Source organism: Erinaceus europaeus, chromosome 18 (genome assembly GCF_950295315.1).
Source record: "Erinaceus europaeus chromosome 18, mEriEur2.1, whole genome shotgun sequence".
NCBI lineage: Eukaryota > Metazoa > Chordata > Mammalia > Eulipotyphla > Erinaceidae > Erinaceus > Erinaceus europaeus.
Genome location: NC_080179.1, coordinates 533,964 through 555,000, shown reverse-complemented (window position 1 = coordinate 555,000; position 21,037 = coordinate 533,964). Strand labels below are relative to the sequence as shown.

At 49.0% G+C, this 21,037-nt stretch overlaps 1 protein-coding gene across 9 annotated transcripts in view; it reads right to left on the bottom strand.

The window, feature by feature from the left end:
• HECW2 (HECT, C2 and WW domain containing E3 ubiquitin protein ligase 2) overlaps positions 1-21,037 on the bottom strand; it is a 297,990-nt gene that overhangs the window by 5,830 nt on the left and 271,123 nt on the right. For 8 of the 9 annotated variants that reach the window (XR_009545901.1, XM_060177545.1, XM_060177541.1 and 5 more), the window contains 4 exons: positions 20,733-20,879; positions 19,443-19,557; positions 16,121-16,206; positions 15,076-15,188 (listed from right to left, as the gene is read on the bottom strand). Coding sequence is in view for 7 of the 9 variants with exons in the window: in XM_060177545.1 (XP_060033528.1) it covers positions 15,076-15,188; positions 16,121-16,206; positions 19,443-19,557; positions 20,733-20,879 (461 nt within the window). In the remaining 2 variants the exon portion in view is untranslated. Of the gene's footprint in view, positions 1-15,075; positions 15,189-16,120; positions 16,207-19,442; positions 19,558-20,732; positions 20,880-21,037 lie in introns of those variants that run through there. The other variant, XR_009545902.1, reaches the window with a different exon arrangement.

The window sequence follows — 21,037 nt, the reverse complement described above, 5'->3', positions numbered from 1 at the left end:
GAGCAGGGCTGGCAGCTGCACAGACTGGAATTTGAAAGCAAGCTCTACCAATCAGCGGTTTAATTCGGAGTGAGTTATAAAGACTCTGACATTCAGTCCTCTCAACTATCAGATGAAAATAATATCATGAGGATTAAGTGAAATAACAGAAACATGCTTATAACAATATCTGGATCACAGTGTTCGGCCAATTAATCAGAAATACACTATTAACTCTGTCTCAGTACCATCAAAAATATCTCCTCTAATCACCTTCACGTAACAGCCACATGATAATTGTGACCCGTGAACACCACACAATAAGACAGAGCTCATTGGGAGTCGGGCTGTAGCGTAGCGAGTTAAGCGCAGGTGGCGCAAAGCACAAGGACCGGCATAAGGATCCCGGTTCGAACCCCGGCTCCCCACCTGCAGGGGAGTCGCTTCACAGGCGGTGAAGCAGGTCTGCAGGTGTCTATCTTTCTCTCCCCCTCTCTGTCTTCCCCTCCTCTCTCCATTTCTCTCTGTCCTATCCAACAACAACGACAACAATAATAACTACAACAATAAAAAAAACAACAAGGACAACAAAAGGGAATAAATAAATAAAATAAATATAAAAAAAAAAAGACAGAGCTCATCAAGCAGGTGGTTCATAAAGCACCAACTGTCACACTATCAGCTGTGGGCACTGACGGCACAGCACCAGGACGTCACACCACTGTCAGCCGTGGGCACTGACAGCACAGCACCAGCACGTCACACCACTGTCAGCCGTGGGCACAGATGGCACAGCACCAGGACGTCACACCACTGTCAGCCGTGGGCACTGATGGCACAGCACCAGGACGTCACACCACTGTCAGCTGTGGGCACAGACGGCACAGCACCAGGACGTCACACCACTGTCAGCCGTGGGCACTGACGGCACAGCACCAGGATGTCACACCACTGTCAGCCGTGGGCACAGACGGCACAGCACCAGCACGTCACACTGTCAGCCGTGGGCACAGACGGCACAGCACCAGGACGTCACACCACTGTCAGCCGTGGGCACAGACGGCACAGCACCAGGACGTCACACCACTGTCAGCCGTGGGCACTGACGGCACAGCACCAGGACGTCACACCACTGTCAGCCGTGGGCACAGACGGCACAGCACCAGGACGTCACACCACTGTCAGCCGTGGGCACAGACGGCACAGCACCAGGACGTCACACCACTGTCAGCCGTGGGCACAGACGGCACAGCACCAGGACGTCACACCACTGTCAGCCGTGGGCACTGACGGCACAGCACCAGGACGTCACACCACTGTCAGCCGTGGGCACTGACGGCACAGCACCAGGACGTCACACCACTGTCAGCCGTGGGCACTGACGGCACAGCACCAGGACGTCACACTGTTAGCCGTGGGCACAGACGGCACAGCACCAGGACGTCACACTGTCAGCCGTGGGCACAGACGGCACAGCACCAGGATGTCACACCACTGTCAGCCGTGGGCACAGACGGCACAGCACCAGGACGTCACACTGTCAGCCGTGGGCACAGACGGCACAGCACCAGGACGTCACACTGTCAGCCGTGGGCACAGATGGCACAGCACCAGGACGTCACACCACTGTCAGCCATGGGCACTGACGGCACAGCACCAGGACGTCACACCACTGTCAGCCGTGGGCACAGACGGCACAGCACCAGGACGTCACACCACTGTCAGCCGTGGGCACAGACGGCACAGCACCAGCACGTCACACTGTCAGCCGTGGGCACAGACGGCACAGCACCAGCACGTCACACTGTCAGCCGTGCGCACAGACAGCACAGCACCAGGACGTCACACTGTCAGCCGTGGGCACAGACGGCACAGCACCAGGACGTCACGCTGTCAGCTGTGCGCACAGACAGCACTGGCTTGGAGTTTCCTGACAGTAACCTGTGCTATTACAAACTCTGGGTTTACTGTGAGAAACCTAGTTAATCTTTTCAGCCTGAAAGTCTTTTGCTATTTTATTTATTTATTCTGCAGGTGCAGTCATAAATATGTGTCCTGTTATTATTTTATTTTACTTAGCATCAAGATTTCAAGGTTCATACTGCAGCAAGAATTAGCAGTCTTCTTAATTTTCCCTCTCTCTTTCCTTCTTTCTTTCTTCTTTCCTTCCTTCCTTCCTGCCTCCCTTTCTTTCTTCCTCTCTCTTTCTTTCTTTCTCTCTCTCTCTCTTTCTCTTTCACTCTTACTCTTTTGCTCCCAAGATGAGTTCCGGGGTTTGGTGCCTGCATGACGTCTGTATCACTCCTCGCAGCTTATGTTTCTCTTTTCATTTTCTCTAACTATTAAGAAATATTATTTTATATACAAAAAAACACTGTGAAGGGAGAGAGAGAGAATAGGAGAGACCTGTAATGCTTTACCCGTCATGAGCTTCCTCCACAGGTTGACCTGTGTCCACAGGAGGACCCCAGGTTGACCCTGTGTCCTTGAGCATGGTAACATGCACTCTACCAGCTGCATCACCCCTGGCCTGTCTGCTTTTCTTTTCTTTTGAAGACTGTTCTCAAGGCTGCATAATATTCATTAACACAAAGCTAATTTGTGTGACATCTACATTTTGACCTCTATAAATGACAGTGATCTCAGCTGACAAGTTAGTGTGAACCACTGCTTCCTATCTCTTTAGGAATATGCCTGGAAGTGGGACTGCGGGGTCACGTGGTGACTCTAGCCCTAAGAGTCTGAGGAACTCATTTTCCGTTGTGTGTGGCCACTGCCCTAATTTACATTCTCCTTCGGAGTTCACCTGGGGCCTCGTTTCCTCGCAGTGCCATCAGCAACGGGGTTTTTGGTTTTGGTTTTCTCTCCGCTCAAGGTGGAATTTTAGCTAGTCAGGAGTTAACCAAAAGGCCACGTACATGATGAGCAGGAGGGCCCACAGCAGAACAGCATCTGGGAAGCCCCCGCTGAGACCTGTGCACGCGGTGGATGCCGGCTAGTTGGCCGGAGCTCACTGTGGTCTCGAAGCAGAGCCTTGGCAAAGGGCCTCCTGAGCCGGCCTTTGGGCAGCCCGGCCTGCTCAGTGTCACTGGGCCCGCGGCTCATTCTTGCCCTTCTGTTTGCTTTCCCCGCAGGGTTATCACTGGGGCTCGTCGCCACACTAGGAATCGCTGCTCCTCGTGGCCATTTTTTTCCATTTTATTGGATAGGACAGAGAGAAACTGAGAGAGCAGGGGGAGATAGAGATGGAGAGAGACAGACAGACACAGAGACACTTGCAGATCTGCTTCACACCTGGTGAAGCAACCTCCCTGCAGGTGGGGAGCCAGGAGCTTGAACCCAGATGCTTGTGCTGGTCCTTGCGCTTGGTACTATGTGTGCTGAACCAGGTACTCCCCCCACACACCCGGTAACTCATTTGTAAGCAGTGGAACACAGCAAAGTGGGGGTGTGCAGCAGAGCAGGTGACCGGCCCCCGTCACCCCGTCATGTGTGGGTAAGTCAGTCGAGGAGGAGAGATGCCCTGGGTGGACACGAGCCTCGAGACAGCGTCACAGTCAGGGACCAGCTGTGTCTGGGCCTGAAGCAACGTGCTGAGAACTCTGCAGCTGCCTGCGAGGCCTCGTGCCAGCAGCCTGCGAGGGGGCGGGAGCAGGTGTCGCTGGCCTGGAGAGGAGGTCGCGGTCCAGCTGACTCCTTCACCCCTGCCTTCTGCAGACCCAGGATGCCGGCCTAGCTGCTCCTGGACTCCTGACCTGATCTGCAGAATCAGGGGTGCAGGGGCTGTGCGCTGCCTGGTGCTGGCAACCTGCAGATATTCACTGTGAGCCGTGGGAGACCACCACAGACCTGTGGGTCAAACAGCAGTGAGGGAGCCCCCCGAGAACGGGGCTTGTCAGAGACGCTGCCAGTCACCTCTCTCTCGGCAAGGGGGTGGGCAGGCCCGGGGTAGACAGTGACCTCCTCATTCACCCAGGAGGCGGAGTCTGAGCAGAAGGACGAAAACTCACCTGCCAGAGGCAGTGTTGGCAGCATCGTTCCCAGGAAGCCCACAAGGTGGGTGCTCTTGTCTAAAGCCCGAGTTCTGAGCACAAAGGGGACATCTGGACAACCCCTTCATTCTCTACTGTCAGGAAACATAATGGCCATCACTCATCCAAAATGTAAGACTAACACTGCTCCCTAAATTGCCTTTGGTTACATAGCACAGGGCTATGGGTAGGGGTAGACAGCGTGCTCCAAGGTCCAAGTTCAATACCCAGCATCGCCATAAACCAGAACTGAGCAGTGCTCCCAGGTCCAAGTTCAATACCCAGCACTGCCATAAACCAGAGCTGAGCAGTGCTCCAAGGTCCAAGTTCAATACAGCATCGCCATAAACCAGAGCTGAGCAGTGCTCCAAGGTCCAAGTTCAATACCCAGCATCGCCATAAACCAGAGCTGAGCAGTGCTCCAAGGTCCAAGTTCAATACCCAGCACTGCCATAAACCAGAGCTGAGCAGTGCTCTGGCAGCTTGCTCCCCTCCCCTTCCCCCCCCACAAAATAAAATAAGTTAAGATATTTTTTAAAAGAAAAGGAATGACTGAGCAGGGGTATATAGCATAATGGTTGTGCAAAGAGACCCTCATGCCGGAGGCCACAAAGTCCCAGGTTCAATCCCCTGGACCACCATAAACTACGGATTAGTAGTGCTCTGGTTAAAAAATAAAAAAAAAATCATAAACAAAATAAAAAGAAAGAGACACAACAGATGGATACGCTAACAAAACTTTCCTTTGATAAAACCAAAGAGTTCCTCGGGAAGAATCTTCGTGAAAATGTACAAACCCTGTGTTGTGAGTGAGGAAGCCACAGAAACACTAAACTGTTTTCCCAAGGTCAAAGTTGAGGCCAGGGCCTGAATCAAGATGAGAACACTGACCCTGGGTTTCCAGCATGAGATGGAAGGAGGGGACGGGGCTCTGGGGTCCTGTTCTCAGGCATTAGGAAGCCTGGATGTCCATCTCAACTCAATCCTGATTGCGAGCTGCTAGGTAACAGTTTATCAGATTGCATGATTAGCAAAACAAAGCTTCAGATACATTTTAAATGAAGGGCTCAATCCCAGTGCACAGGAGCTGTGGGGGAAATGGTTCAGTTGGGTCAGCGTGGAAAACCCAGGGAGATACCAGGGAATTCTCAGGTGGTCAGTCCAAGGGCTCCACCGTGGGCTCATTGGAAAGCAGAGACAACAGAGGAGTGTTAGAGCACCTTAGACATTCAGGAGGAGGGTGGGATACAGAGTTGTGGTGGTGGGAATTGTGTGAAGTTGTGCCCCTCTTATCCTATGGCTTTTTCAATGTTTCCTTTTTACAAATACATAAATAATAATAATAAAAAAGAAATTCAGGAGGTGAGCTGGGGAGACAGCATAATGGTTCCACAAAAAGACATCCATGCCCAAGGCACCAAAAAGCTCAGATTCAATTCTCAGCACTACCATAAGCCAGAGCTGAGCAGGGCTCTGGTTTTAAAGAGAGAGAGAGAGAGAGAAAGAGAGAGAGAGAGAGAGAGAGAGAGAGAATAAGAAAAAGAAAAGAAAGGAAAAATGGGAGGAGAGGTGCCTGTTAAAATGGAAATTTCTGGCAGTCTTTCCTGAGGAGTTACGAATCCAGGAGTTTGGGGTGGGCCTAGGGGTCTGCATTCTAACAATCACCCCAAGTGAGTCTGAGGCAGGTAGTCTCAATCACTGGACAGACCAGGTAGTTGAGAAGTCAGCTATCTACACTGTTGGTGCCAGTTTTGTGTGCTTGCATACATTTTAAAACTCCTCATAAACAAGACAGCATGGCTAATAAGGAAATTGAGGAACCCTGCGGTCAAAACAATTGCCCAATATTTACCATCAACTTGCTGGATGAGCCAGCAACAGCGGGGAGGGGGTGGGAGTGTGGGGGGTTGGGTACAAAACCAGACAATCCTCTTGAGGCTTTTCACACCCGCCCCGCTCCCCGTCTAGCCTCACTCCATGGCCCAAGAAGACTCCAGCAGAAAAGAGCGGGAGGCCTGGGACTCTGTTGGTGTCGGCAGTGAGAGCACACCCAGCTATTCGGTTTCAATAAAAGAACACTTTTCAAATCTTCCCCAGCCAGTCCCACGAAGGCCATAATAAGTTTACCTCACTTTAATCCACACAGCCTAAACCACTCAGGGCAGGCGGGTCTGACCCGTACTGGCATGGGCTGGGCGTAGAGGGGATTAGACGCCCTCCAGACAGCTGGTCTGTCCTAGCACTTCTCTGGGTGCATCCTGGATTCTGCAAATGTCAGCCAGGAGGTCAGGCACTGCTTGTCCTCTCTCTTTCCTTCCCATCGCTCAATTATCCAGCTCCAGAAAGCCAAGGGGTCCCCATTCTGTCTACGATCTCAGACACCAGTTAATTTATTAATGTCTTTCTGCCCATGTGAATGGACTGGCTCATTAGACCCCATTTTCTAGAAGTGATTTTTGTACTTTATAAGGTCTCAAAATACAAGAAGTGATTTCATCTTTCTGAAACTTAGAGAAGAAAGTGAAAGTGAAAACATGGGGCTTATTTTATCTAGTAGGTGTAGTTTCAGAATAAGGCGTACTTAGATCTATAGAGGCTCAGTACCTGTGTCACAATTCAGAGTGCTTCCTCCAGACTCTGGTGCAGCTGGCAGTGGCTACCACCCGCAGCTTCTTCGCTGCTCTGTGTGCTGATTGATAAATACTTGAACCGATTCTGGGAATTCTCCCAAGAGTCCTTGGAAAGTGTCACTTTTCAATATCAAGACTTCTTGGAGATGTGAGTGTTCCTGACTTTCCTATGAAGTCCACGTGTCACCTTCTGAAAGTGACCCAGTGTCCTCTCCCTAAGGGAGCCAGCTACCTCTCAGCTGTGTGTGTGTGGGGGCGGGGGGGCATACTGCAGGGCAGGGCAGAATCATTCCTGACCAGCACTGTAGGAATCTAAAGTGGGACCTCCTCTGGGCTCTCTGGGCCTCCAATTCAAGGCCCCTAGTTCAGGGCCCAGTGTGTCCTCAGGCAGCCCTCCAGCTCAAATCTCACTCTCTTGCTATTTTCCCCCTGACCTAAGATGCCACATTCGGGGAACTTTTCCTCCACACAGTGGCCCAAAGAATAAAAACAAATGTTTTCAATCAGCAGTTTTACTTCATTTATTCCTTTATTCTATAAATAATAGCCCACCACGCTCATGCTACATACCGGTCAGACATTGAACTGTCTCCTGACAGTTGGAGACGAAAAGCCTGGCCTCTGCCACTTGCTTACCCACTGTCAGCAAATTGTGGGGGCAGGTGGGACCCTCTATAGGCTCTGCATTCTGTACTCTGCCCCAGGTGCCTAGTCAGGTTGTGCAGACAGGGAGATCTAGCCTGTCTGGCTGGGAGTATGGATCGACCTGTCAATATCCATGTTTAGCAGGGAAGCAATTACAGAAGCCAGACTTTCCACCTTCTGCATCCCACAATGACCCTGGGTCCATACTCCCAGAGGGATAAAGAATAGGAAAGCTATCAGGGGATGGGATGGGATACGGAGTTCTGGTGATGGGAACTGTGTGGAATTATGTCCCTCTTATCCTATGGTCTTGTCAGTATATCCATTTTATAAGTAAAAAATTAAAAACAAAAAATAAATCTAGCCTATCTGAAGTTCTGCTGACCCAAGTCCAGAGCCCAATTCCAGGAAGACCGTGAGACAAATCTAGAGGCCTATCTGCATGACCTGTGGCCATATGCACCAGCAATAATACAAGACACAAGCCCACTGTGTGGAGTCAGGAAAGACCTGAGAAAGGAGACACTCTGTGCTGAGCCGTGAAGGATCTGTGGGTGGCAGGACTCTTCCAGGTCAACAAAGAGAAGAATATTTCTAGCAGACTGTCCTGAAGTGTGAGGAACCGTGGTGTCCTTGGGATACCTGAGATATGAATGACTTGAGTAAGAGCTGGACCTGAAGCCAGACGGAGCAGCAAGATCGTTTCAGGCGGTGGGCTGCACATATGCAGAGACCTTTCCCATTTGTTACACAAATAAACATGGGAGTGCAGAGAGAGAGAGAGAGAGAGAGAGAGAGAGAGAGAGAGAGAGCAGAGGCGTCACAGAGGAAATGAGAAGAAAGGGATGATGGAATCAGCTTGGAACCAGCAGCAGAAGTCCACAGCTCCCCGCCACACTGAGTCCTAGGTACTAGAACCAGAGGGAGGAGGGACAAAGCCACATCCATTCCAACAGGGTGTGTCCTAGTACAGTAGATGATCAACAAGTCAACGGATAACTAAGATGGTTGGACGGGGTACGTCCCAAGAAGGAAAGAATGTGTGACAGAGTGCAGGTGCACTGGGTGTGGAAGCCTGAGAAGATCGGATCAGAGCTGGATCCTTAGAGATGACACAGAACAAATCACATCAAGAACCAGCAGGGTAAAAACAGTTGAGGCAGCAAGTTCCAGTCTTGGGGTAGAAAGGTGTTGGGCATGTTTGAGAGGGGCAAGAGGAAGCAAGTGCCCATAGCAGGTAGGGAGAGCACTTGCACTGAAGCAGGATGATGATCAGACCGGCCACCTGTCTGCTAGTGGTGCAAAGGATTTGGGATTTTATCCAAAGCCCCTGAAGGGCCTAGTCAGGAAAGAGGGGAGAGGACAGAATGAAGCATAAAATATATGAACAGGAACAACCTGGCCAGCAGGCTGCTGACTTGTCCAGGTAGTGTGGACAAGTGAACAAGAGTAGTGGGAAGACATCGCTACTTCCCAGTTCTCTCAACTCAAACACCAGCTTTCCAGACAGCATTTCTGGGTCACCCCGCATTAGCTATCAAACTCAAGCAAAGATGACTAAGACACAGGCTCCTGGGAACATCCCTAAAATAGAATTCCTAGCTTCCTTCTACCCCAAGGACCCTATTTTCATCTGCTCTACTCCTACTTCCTGGTTCCTGTTTATTAAGCATGTTGTCCTGATTTCTATCTTACCACCTTTCAGCCACCAAGTTGCAGATGCTACTATGATTCCATCCTGACCTCCCTGGGCAGACGCCCTCACCCACGTGTCCTGGAGCCTCCCCTCCCCAGAGCCCTGCCCCACTAGGGACAGACAGAGACAGGCTGGGGGTGTGGATCCACCTGACAACACTCATGTAATTGCTTCAGTGGAGAAGCAATTACAGAAGCCAGAACTCCCACCTGTTGCTCCCCATAAAGATCCTGGGTCCAGGATCCCAGAGGGATAAAGAACAGGGAAGCTTCCAAAGGAGGGGATGGGCCATGGAGCTCTCGTGATAGGAACTGTGTGGAATCTCACTCCTATTACAATTATACCCCTTACAATCTTGTAAATCAATTTTAAATCACTTATAAAAACTAATCCATAAAGAAAGAAACAGTAAGTTAACCCAAACTAGTGTTTGATTTTGAGGCCAAGGAAAGGAGAATAGTAATTTATAATGTCAATCTCAAAACACCCCAAAGCAAAGGACTCTGTGGAGGAGGTCAAAAAGGAGTTTGGGTGTTGCGGTAGCGATGGGGCTTGGCACATGATGGGGCCTGGTAGGTGATGGGCCTGGTACATGATGGGCCTGGTAGGTGATGCGCCTGGTACATGATGGGCCTGGTACATGATGGGCCTGGTACATGATGGGGCCTAGTCCATGATGGTCCTGGTACATGATGGGGCCTGGTAGGTGATGGGCCTGGTACATGATGGGCCTGGTAGGTGATGCGCCTGGTACATGATGGGCCTGGTACATGATGGGGCCTGGTCCATGATGGTCCTGGTACATGATGGGGCCTGGTAGGTGATGGGCCTGGTACATGATGGGGCCTGGTAGGTGATGGGCCTGGTACATGATGGGCCTGGTACATGATGGGGCCTGGTACATGATGGGCCTGGTACATGATGGGGCCTGGTACATGATGGGGCCTGGTACATGATGGGCCTGGTAGATGATGGGGCCTCGTACATGATGGGCCTCGTACATGATGGGGCCTGGCACATGATGGGGCCTGGTACATGATGGTCCTGGTACATGATGGTCCTGGTTCATGATGGGCCTGGTATATGATGGGGCCTGGCACATGATGGGGCCTGGTACATGATGGGCCTGGTACATGATGGGGCCTGGTAGATGATGGGCCTCGTACATGATGGGGCCTAGTAGATGATGGGCCTGGTACATGACGGGCCTGGTACATGATGGTCCTGGTACATGATGGGCCTGGTACATGATGGTCCTGGTACATGATGGGCCTGGTACATGATAGGGCCTGGCACATGATGGGGCCTGGCACATGATGGGCCTGGTACATGATGGGGCCTGGCACATGATGGGGCCTGGCACATGATGGGCCTGGTACATGATGGGCCTGGTATATGATGGGGCCTGGCACATGATGGGGCCTGGTACATGATGGGCCTGGTACATGATGGGGCCTGGCACATGATGGGGCCTGGTACATGATGGTCCTGGTACATGATGGTCCTGGTTCATGATGGGCCTGGTACATGATGGGGCCTGGCACATGATGGGGCCTGGTACGTGATGGGCCTGGTACATGATGGTCCTGGTACATGATGGGGCCTGGTACATGATGGGGCCTGGTTCATGATGGGCCTGGTACATGATGGGGCCTGGTTCATGATGGGCCTGGTACATGATGGGGCCTGGTAGATGATGGGCCTGGTACATGATGGTCCTGGTACATGATGGTCCTGGTTCATGATGGGCCTGGTACATGATGGGCCTGGTACATGATGGGGCCTGGTACATGATGGGGCCTGGTACATGATGGGGCCTGGTACATGATGGGCCTGGTACATGATGGGGCCTGGCACATGATGGGGCCTGGTACATGATGGGCCTGGTACATGATGGTCCTGGTACATGATGGGGCCTGGTACATGATGGGGCCTGGTTCATGATGGGCCTGGTACATGATGGGGCCTGGTAGATGATGGGCCTGGTAGATGATGGGCCTGGTAGGTGATGGGCCTGGTACGTGATGGTCCTGGTACATGATGGTCCTGGTACATGATGGGCCTGGTAGATGATGGGGCCTGGTACATGATGGTCCTGGTACATGATGGGCCTGGTACATGATGGTCCTGGTACATGATGGGCCTGGTACATGATGGGGCCTGGTACATGATGGGCCTGGTACATGATGGGCCTGGTACATGATGGGCCTGGTACATGATGGGCCTGGTACATGATGGGGCCTGGTACATGATGGGGCCTGGTAGATGATGGGCCTGGTACATGATGGGCCTGGTACATGATGGGCCTGGTAGATGATGGGGCCTGGTACATGATGGTCCTGGTACATGATGGGCCTGGTACATGATGGGCCTGGTAGATGATGGGCCTGGTAGATGATGGGCCTAGTACGTGATGGCCCTGGTACATGATGGGCCTGGTACATGATGGGCCTGGTACATGATGGGGCCTGGTACATGATGGTCCTGGTACATGATGGTCCTGGTACATGATGGGCCTGGTACATGATGGGGCTGGTACATGATGGGGCCTGGTACATGATGGGCCTGGTACATGATGGGCCTGGTACATGATGGGCCTGGTACATAATGGGCCTGGCACATGATGGGCCTGGCACATGCTAGGTTGGGAGTGAGAGTGTTTTGCAGAAGCCTATCTTGAAGAGTTAAGAAACTGTACCCATGTGTCAACAACTGTGCTGTTAGCCATTAGTGCCCCCCAATAAAATGACCAAAGGAAAAAGGCCTGTGAAAAACAGAAGGAATGAAATGAAAGAAGTCGGTTCAGGAGTAGTCCTCAAGGGTCCTTCGTAGGTTTGATCTGTCACCCCACCCTGTTGCTGCAACAATTTTCTCCCTTTGCTGATCAAACAGTCAATTCCTTTAAGAGATGCCACATCACCTCTTTCACGTCTCAAAAATACTCTGAACACCGCACTGTTTTTCCCACTCTTCAAAGATGGCACTAGGCTCTGGGTTTAGCGTCATTTAACCAGAGTATCACAGAGCTGAGATGAGCACTGCACGCCCCTTCACTCAGTGATGTCCACTGACTATGGTGTGGAACAGCCTAGGAATTCTTCCCTCTTCCCAGACTTAAAATGTCAGGAGTTGTCATCCGCAGGGGACACAGAGAGGCTACTTTCTGCCTTCTTTATTTCTGCTGTTTTATGATTTGTGTAAAACTAGGAGTCTAGAACTAGCCTTGGGTCACAACGCAGAGAGGAAGAAACAAAAACATGTATTACCCAACAGTAAGCATGCAACAACACTGAAAACAACAGCACCAGGGGTGAGTCAGCCACCAACTTCCTGGAGCTCATAGCACAAGCAGAACAGTGAGTCCTGCCAGACCCCCAAGATTCTGCGCAAGCCTGTAGGCACTTCTTCTTGTTCAATGAAAGCTGTTCTATCACCCCTAGCAGTGCTTTCACAAAGGAAAAACTGAGGCCCAGGTATCAAGAGACCTTTCAGGCCCAGGGGCCACTGTTAATCAGGACGGGATCAGCACTCCCAGCTGGGTGCTCTCCAGGATTAGGCTGGTGGGTAACAGAGATCTGTTGTGCTGAAGAAATCGTCATGGCGAAAGACTGATGTGCGCTCAGGGTCTGTCCAGTGATGACTGTCTTATACGAGTGAGTTCATGGAACTGTCAGGAGGGAAAGCTCTACCAGGCGGGTGAGGAAACAAAGATTACACAACTTCTTCAATCAACAGAGGCAGGCAGAGCCCAGGCTCTCTGAGGGCAGAGCTTCAGGTCTGAGCCAAAGTGTCTTTCTGGGCTCGTCGGGTCTGGGAAAGACTGAAGTGGCACCCATGTGTCAGCTGGACGGCACACCATCATCTCCCCAACAAATGACGTGGGAAAGACTGCAGTGATTAAATGTGAACAACTCACATACCTGACTATGGTTACAATGTAACTTATTCACATGACAAAAAAAAGACTCCAGACTTTGACTAATTAAATTTTAAAAAGCCAGACTTCCAGAGGAAGGAGACCTCAAGATGGGAAGTGAACTGCAGAAAGAACCAGGATTCGAGAGTTTCTCAGAAGGAGGAAAGGCAACTCAGTGTAAATTTGCTCTGGAGATACAAGTATCTACTCAAGGGGGGGAAGAACATGGTCTAAAAATAACTACACTCAGGGGCCAGGTGGTGGCGCAGCTGGTTAAATGCATATGACACAAAGCGCAGGGACCCGTGTAAGGATCCCGGTTTGAGCCCCGGCTCCCCACCTGCAGGGCAGTCGCTTCACAGGCAGTGAAGCAGGTCTGCAGGAGTCTGTCTTTCTCTCCCCCTCTCTGTCTTCCCCTCCTCTCTCCATTTCTCTCTGTTTTATCCAACAACAATGGCAGCAATAACAACAACAATAATAACAACAACAACGATAAGCAATAAAGGCAACAAAAGACAACTAAACTCAATCTTTTTTTAAAAAAAAAAATTTATTTTTAAAAAATCATTTTACTTTATTATTGGATAGAGACAGAGAAACTGAGAGTTAAGAGGGAGGTAGAGAGAGACAGAGAGACACCTGCAGCCCTGCTTCACCACTCGTGAAGCTTTTCCCCTGCAGGTGGGGGCCAGGGGGTTGGACCCAGGTCCTTGTGCCCTGTGATGTGAGTGCTCAGCCAGCCAGGTGCGCCAAGGTTCTCAGGCATCTGGCCGTGGTCTTTGCTCACAGACTGAGCGAGACACACCGAAGTCACTCAGGAAGCTCAGGCCGACTTTGAACTCACACTACTCACTGCTTTCATAGCTGCATTTTTAGTGTTCCCTCCCTATTTAATCTGTAGATAAAAATTCTTAAGAACTTATGTCTTATCAGAAAAAACATCCTAATAACAGGTTTCCCAAAGTCACTGCACTTATAGAAATTCAGGATGGAATCCTGATCTTCCTTGGATCTTTCACCCTCTCAGGAAAGTTAGAGGCTCTCTGAGGTCTGGGGAACCAAGAGTGCCTGCAGGATGTCTGGCAGTGGATTAAAGAGCCCTCTCCTCTCTTGCTCCGTGGTACCTCTTTTTCTCAGGCTTTAGACATATTTAGTGACAAACACAATCTCACCAGTCTCTCAGGTGACTTAATAGCCATTATTTTTTCCCCTGTTTTAGTGAAATGAGAGGCTGGCTGATGGTACAACTGGTTAAGTGTACAAAGTGTTTAAGGACACGGGTTCAAGCCCCTAATCCTCACCTGCAGGAGGAAAGCTTCACAAGTGGTGAAGCAGAGCTGCAGGTGTCTCTGTCTCTCTCCCTCCCTATCTCCTCCTCCCCTCTCAATTTCTCTCTGTTTCTATCCAATAATCAATAAATAAAAACAAAGTCTCATCATATTTTGAATAAGAACATCATGCCAAGAGCACTCACATGGAACGAAGGCATACCTCATACCTACTGGTGAAGTGCTGGGCATACTCCACAATTCCACACTCTTTTTAAAAACCACAATGGTAGATATTAATGAAAGAACGGTAACTAGCTTTAGATTCACTTCAAACTCGGGCTTCGGGAAACATTTTAGTTCCAGCCATAATGTTAAGAAGACACAAGTAGGGTGAACGATGTAGGTAGAGAAAAGAGGCTCAGAAAGACCAAGCAATTTATCCGGGAAATAACTGGGATAGGACGCAGTCTCTATGGAACCAAAACTTGAGTTCTCTGACCACAGGATCCCTTTGATCATCAGTTTTGGAAAAAGCTGAGCTGACAGGAGAGTAACGTCTGGAAAGATGTTCTCTACTATAGACGACAAAGACTCGGGCTTTGTCAGTGGTCTGGGTATGGTGTCCCCCGAGGAAGAGAGGAGGAAGTGGTAGAGACACTGGGGTCCCCGGGCCTGAGATGGGGTGAGAGTTCTGCAGACACTTATCGTGGGGAGAGAGATACTGTGAGCATATGCCAACACCGGACTGCACACCATTAACCCCTCCAACAGAATGACAGAAGAAGAGATGACATGTGTCTGCATGCATTTTAAGTGTGACTACGATGAGTTACTTTCTCTTTGTTAGAAAGGTGGCTGGAGATGCATTCACCTGACAGAGAAAACTTAGATAACTTTTCCGTCTCACCTGGGAAGCGCAGTGATTTTGCCCCATTTCTCCACACAGAATCTTCTTGGGCCGTTACTCCCTCGGAGAGAAGCAAACCCTTCATAGGGAATGCTGGACGTGCCGGTCACAAACTAGCAACCCAAGAAAACAGAAGGAGAAGGTGAGGCCAGAGGCCCACTGTCGGGAAGGACACAGCCATTCTCACTAGTCCCGGGGGGCGGGTAGCCTGCTGCCACTGGGGCTGGGCACCTCTGAGCTCTTCACAGGTGTGAAACAACTATGACATGAGAGGTCTGCTGTGCGGAGGAGAAGACCAAGCAAGGGCGATGCCCCATGCCTGGCACAGGGGAGGGTTTGTGGGAGGTCAAGCTCCTAGGCACGTGGCCAGCTTGGAGGCCTAATGTGGGCAGACCTCCTCTCTAGGCCAATAAGGCCAGTGCACCAAGCGAGTCAATCTGCTCTGCTGGCCCCTGGCTATGGGGACCTGAGGACCCAATCTTGGATGTAAGGAACTCTTAGAAGGACTCTTAGAAGACTCTCTCTGAGCATCCAAAGGCTGGGCTTCCTCAGGCCTGCTATTTCCTTAGCTGCAGTCAATCAGCAACTGCCCTGCATGATTACAAACAGGAGAAACAATGAGTTGGTTTCTCCAGACTTGCTGAAATTCACTGCTGTGCTAGATTTGCGCAGGGTTGGACGGAAAGGAAGAACGGCTCTTTCTCAGAGCGCTGAGTTACTTCGTACCAGGAGGAGTTAGATCACCTCTTCCTGCTGTGTAGGGTGCTGGTCTGCAGACGTCTCGGGCCACGTGGTGGACTCGCGTGCACACAGGCAGATGCTGTTGTTGGGACGGGCCTGGCAAGGCCTCACAAGTCTAATGAGATGTTCTGACTTGCTTGGGGACATCTGCAGTCACGGAGCCACAGAACCATGCGGTCATAGGCATGGTGAGAGACAGTTGGGCTCTTCCACCCAGATAGACACAGGACTTGCTACTCCCACCTAGCAGTCACTTAGGAGATTCCAGATACAGGATGCACTGAAAGGCCCAGCGGCTACTTACCTGTAACAACCTTAGTCGCTGTTCGTTGTTGAATCTTTCTACTGCAGCCCAGAACCACCGAATCACGATATGATTGTCATGATAGCCTGTCAAATCAATCACGAAAAGTACATATCACGTTGATGTTTCCAGCTAACGCCACAAAAGGCCTTAGGCAAAAGAGCTCCATAAATTACAATTTTAGATTCCTTAAAGATTGCCTATAATTTAAGCCTAAAGAATAAACACTTTAATACAGCCACACGAGCGTCAAAAGTCAAGCAACAACTGAGACTATAGGGTTGTTGGAGCAGCCACAGTGCAGGGCCAGGAGGTGGCACACGGTACAAAGCACAAGGACCGGCTTAAGGATCCCGGTTCGAGCCCCTGCTCCCCACCTGTAGGGGGCTTGCTTCACAAGCAGTGAAGCAGATCTGTAGGTGTCTGTCTTTCTCTCCCCCTCTCCTCTCAATTACTCTCTGTCCTATCCAAAAAATTGAAAAAAAAAGAAAAAAAGAAAAAAAGAAGGCCACAGGAGTAGTGGTAGTGTAGGCACTAAGCCCCAGTGGTAACATAAGGCTGTGTGTGCGTATGTGTGTGTGTGTGGGGGGGGGGCACAGCATGTTTTCTGTGCAAAAAATGCATCGTGACTTCTCTGACAACCCAACAGATGAAAACAAGAGGCCTTTGTTTACACTTAGTGGCCACTAAAAGAGACTGCAGAAGGAAACAGCCGCTGAATCTCTTTACCCACATGAGTTCTGAACAAATGCAACTGCTATTAGCAGAAACACTTAACATTTTAGTTCATTCATGTAAGAGACTCTTTTTAAAAAGAAAGAAGTCTGGAGCTAAATATCACTTTTATTCCATAGTTATAAGAATTTAATAAAATGCCCAAAGTATCATGGCATGGTGGGTGAAAGCAGTGATGAAGGGTTTCTGAAATCTTACATGAAAGAAAATTACATTCCATGGGAAGGCTTACCAGGATCAAGGTACAGTTAGTGACACACACCAGTTAATTGGCATATTTAATGTACACAAAACCTCTCTGATTCTGAATCAGCACAAGTAAATCCCCAACAAAAGGCAGGCAGAAACTAATTTTTGTCACATGCTGCAGGGGCTGTAGGGGAGGTTGAGGGGCTGGGCATGCATGTCTGCTTTGCTCAGTGATTCCTCTTTCCTTTTGGAGAAGGAAAGGATCCCAGGGAAGCTCCAGCAAAGCTGGCCCCCCACGGTGACACACGGGCTCCATGTTCTGCTTCTAGAAAGGTCAGCTGGTGCTCAGCTAGCAAAGCAATGCATGAATCTTCCACGTTACAGCTGTCTGGCCTTCTAAAGCCTGCCTTTGCTGACCAGCCGCTGCTGCGTGTGCCAAGCCTTTTGGTGGCGGGGGAGCAGAAGTGTCTCGTGGGACTCTGCAAACAGCTGCCTGGGAACTGTGGGCACATGGCAGCAGAGCCGCTGAGGGTCCCACACTCCCCCAGGGATTTGTGGCGACCACAAGAGCAGGTACTAGATGACTCACATTGATACTGCACAACGACAAGAGGGGCTGATCTGATTAGCAACGTTCCTACGAGAATTCATGGTCAGGGGAGAGGACTGAGCTAGTGGTGCTTATGGGAAGATGTAAGACACACAGCAGGTGGAGAGACTGTGTTCCACTTCGTGATGAAAGCCTGGTTAACAAAATTACAGGCCACGCATGGATAACAGACTGGGGGAACTAGAAAAGACTTATTATAATAATTGGCCTTTTGAAATAGCAGCAGTGGAAACTTATAGTTACTACTGACTTCCAGAGAAAAGGACTGACCGACACCAGTCCATGGCAGCAATAACAAACTAGAGAACTAAGCGTGGTAAAAACAAAATTAATTAAGCAGACATTTGGGCTTTTTTTTTTTTTTTAATCAAATCCCTGAGATTATTCCTCAAATTTCTGTTTCAATTAACAGATACTTAGAGAACTGTTCAGTTCTCAATTTGCTTTCATAAGTGAATTAATTCAATCACTTAGAGTTTATATTTTTAATCACCAAGTGCAAAACTGCTAACAACTTATATTCTGATTTAAAAAACAAAGTAAAACAGCTGTTAGTTCTCACGACTTTCTGAGGACTTTACAACATTATTACATTTGAGGACATACAGTTTTTCTTTGCTTAACATTCATTTATTTTTCAAGAAGATAGAAGGAGAGAGAGAGAGACAAAGAACCAGACATCACTCTGATACATGTGTTGCCGGGGACTGAACTCAGGACCTCCTGCTTGAGAATCCAACGCTTTATCCACTACGCCACCTCCCAGACCACCTCTGTTTAACATTTATGGTTAAAACTTCAACTCTGAGTTACCATCAGGCTCCCTTCAAAGTAGGCCAAATCATAAATCAAATTTCAATGGTTTTAATCCCAATTACCAATTGAAAATTTGTAGTGATCTATAAAAGTACCACTTCTTTTTTTTAAAAAAATATTTATTTATTCCTTTTTGTGGCTCGTTTTATTGTTGTAGTTATTATTGTTGTCGTCGTCGTTGTTGGAGAGGACAGAGAGAAATGGAGAGAGGAGGGAAAGACAGAGAGGGGGAGAGAAAGACAGACACCTGCAGACCTGCTTCACCGCCTGTGAAGCGACTCCCCTGCAGGTGGGGAGCCGGGGGCTCGAACCGGGATCCTTACACCGGTCCTTGTGCTTTGTGCCACCTGTGCTTATCCCGCTGTGCAACTGCCTGACTCCCAAAAGTACCACTTCTAAACCTTTCTATTTGGAGAGATGTCAGAGCTGATTTTTAGAGTAATATTCCAACAGCTTCCCTTTCAGTTGAACTTAATGTCTGACTTCAGAAGTACTGGCCAATGAGAACAATATCTTATCCCAGTCATGTGTCTGAACTCTCCATTCCAGGTTGTGACAGACAGGGAAACTGTGTCTAGTTACCGGGAAGCTCAGAGTGTGGTACCCCTCAAGTTTTAGACCGAAGGTAGAAGGACAGATAGGCAGCATCTGTCCAGCTGGATGTAAGCTCCTTGGGGCTTCACTAACAGTACAATCAAATGAGTGATCAGTGTTCCCATGGTTCCATGTCTTCATCAACAGTTACGAGTTATGACACCCTGACACAGTGTGAAAACAGTTCTTCCACTAGACAAGTGAGCTAAGTAGGAGAAGAAGGCAATGTGCTCTGCCCAAGGTTTAAAGAATGCATAAGCCCTGTGGTTACAGTCCAAGGACTGGGACTTCACTGCCCAGATTCCGCCCAGCATGCTGAGATATCTGCCTCTCTCCAACTTGAAACTGACAAACAGCCACGGGCGAGTCACAATTTACCTCCTCTATATTCTGTGTTGTTTCTCCAGTCACTCAAGTCTATCTCGGCCGTGCCTGCAATCACCAGTTCCAGTTCTCTTGCATCAAAGACAGACACCAGTCTGGCATCCACCACCTGGAGCATGAAAACAGTACAGGGTGAGGTTGACCAACCAGGAGACATCACAGCTGAAATGAAGTCTCATTAGGACAAGAAGACACAGGGCTTGAAGAATACGAACGCTCACTGCAAAGCTTTCAGTTTCCTGTTGGTGAGAATGACCTCAAGAGAACTTTTTCTCTAAGTGTTTTAAGAATGCACAAGAAAGAAAGAAAGAAAGAAAGAAAGAAAGAAAGAAAGAAAGAAAGAAAGAAAGAAAGAAAGAAAGAAAGAAAGAGAAAGAAAGGAAAGAAGAAAGAAAGAGAGGAAGAAAGAGGCAAAATTTATGTTCCTATTCTAAGATACCACTGAATTTAAGACATGGCACTTAGGCAAGTAAAAAAAAACAACAAAAAAAACAGGGTGGAGGGGACACAGAGTGAAATTGGACCACTGATTATTCCTGGTTTGTTTGTTTTCTTTTGGAAGATCTACCTATTTATCCGCTCCGAGGGAAACCCCACGGAACACTGGCAACCACTCACCTTGGCCCTCAGACAATGTCACTAAGCCTTTCAAACATGATATTTGGTCCCCTTCATCTACACATGAGTAAGAAGCTGTGACTTTTATGGCATCAGTGACCACTGAATTGCAAATGCTAGTTGAATCCTGGTCACTTTATTGCCACAATCTCTATTTCCCCACCGTTGTCACTGGGGAAATTGGAGTGCAGCTGTGGAGGACAGTTGTTACCAGATTCCTCTCAGGATGGCCCTGCCTCATCTACCTGTGACAGCGCTCCTCCCACCAGCACATCCTGGGTACCAGACACCCTCCTCCTCACCTCTCATCCCCCTAGCCCAAAGTCACCTTTGTTAGTCAAATCTGTTAGTCAGTTAGCTCAAATTTCACTGTGTCCCCCTGCCCTGTTTTTTAATATATTTTTACCTGCCTAAGTGCCATGTTTAAATTCAGTGGTGTCTTAGAATAGAAAAATAAGTTTCATCCTTTTTTTTTTTGTGCATTCTTAAAACATTTAGAGAAAAAAAATAACTGGATTCCTTTTAATTAAAAGAGCAATAGATTACATACAGCCAAAGGAAGCTGGAAATCTTGCATGCCTATTAAATGAAGTCAGATGAACTCTGGACCCGTCCACTGAGACAGGCCAGTGAAGGAGTCCCGGCAGCTGCCCTGCCCCGCGTCACCTCATAGAAGCCGCGCACTAAGCTCTCGGTCTGCTGCACCACGCCCCTCTCGATCCTCCACTTCACCATCCTCTCGATGTATTCCTTCTTGTTCTTTTCTGTGACAGGGATATTGGCACCCCCTGGTTTTAATTCACGTTCAGTAATCTGAGATCAGAATAAAAATATCCTCTAAAATAGCCAAAACTTAAATATTTATTTTAAAGAAGCAAAATTACATGAGTGAATGTTAATTTGAGATCCTTCCAAAATATGTGAAATTCAGCTATATATCGTCTAAATAATAATTTACCTATCAAATTACA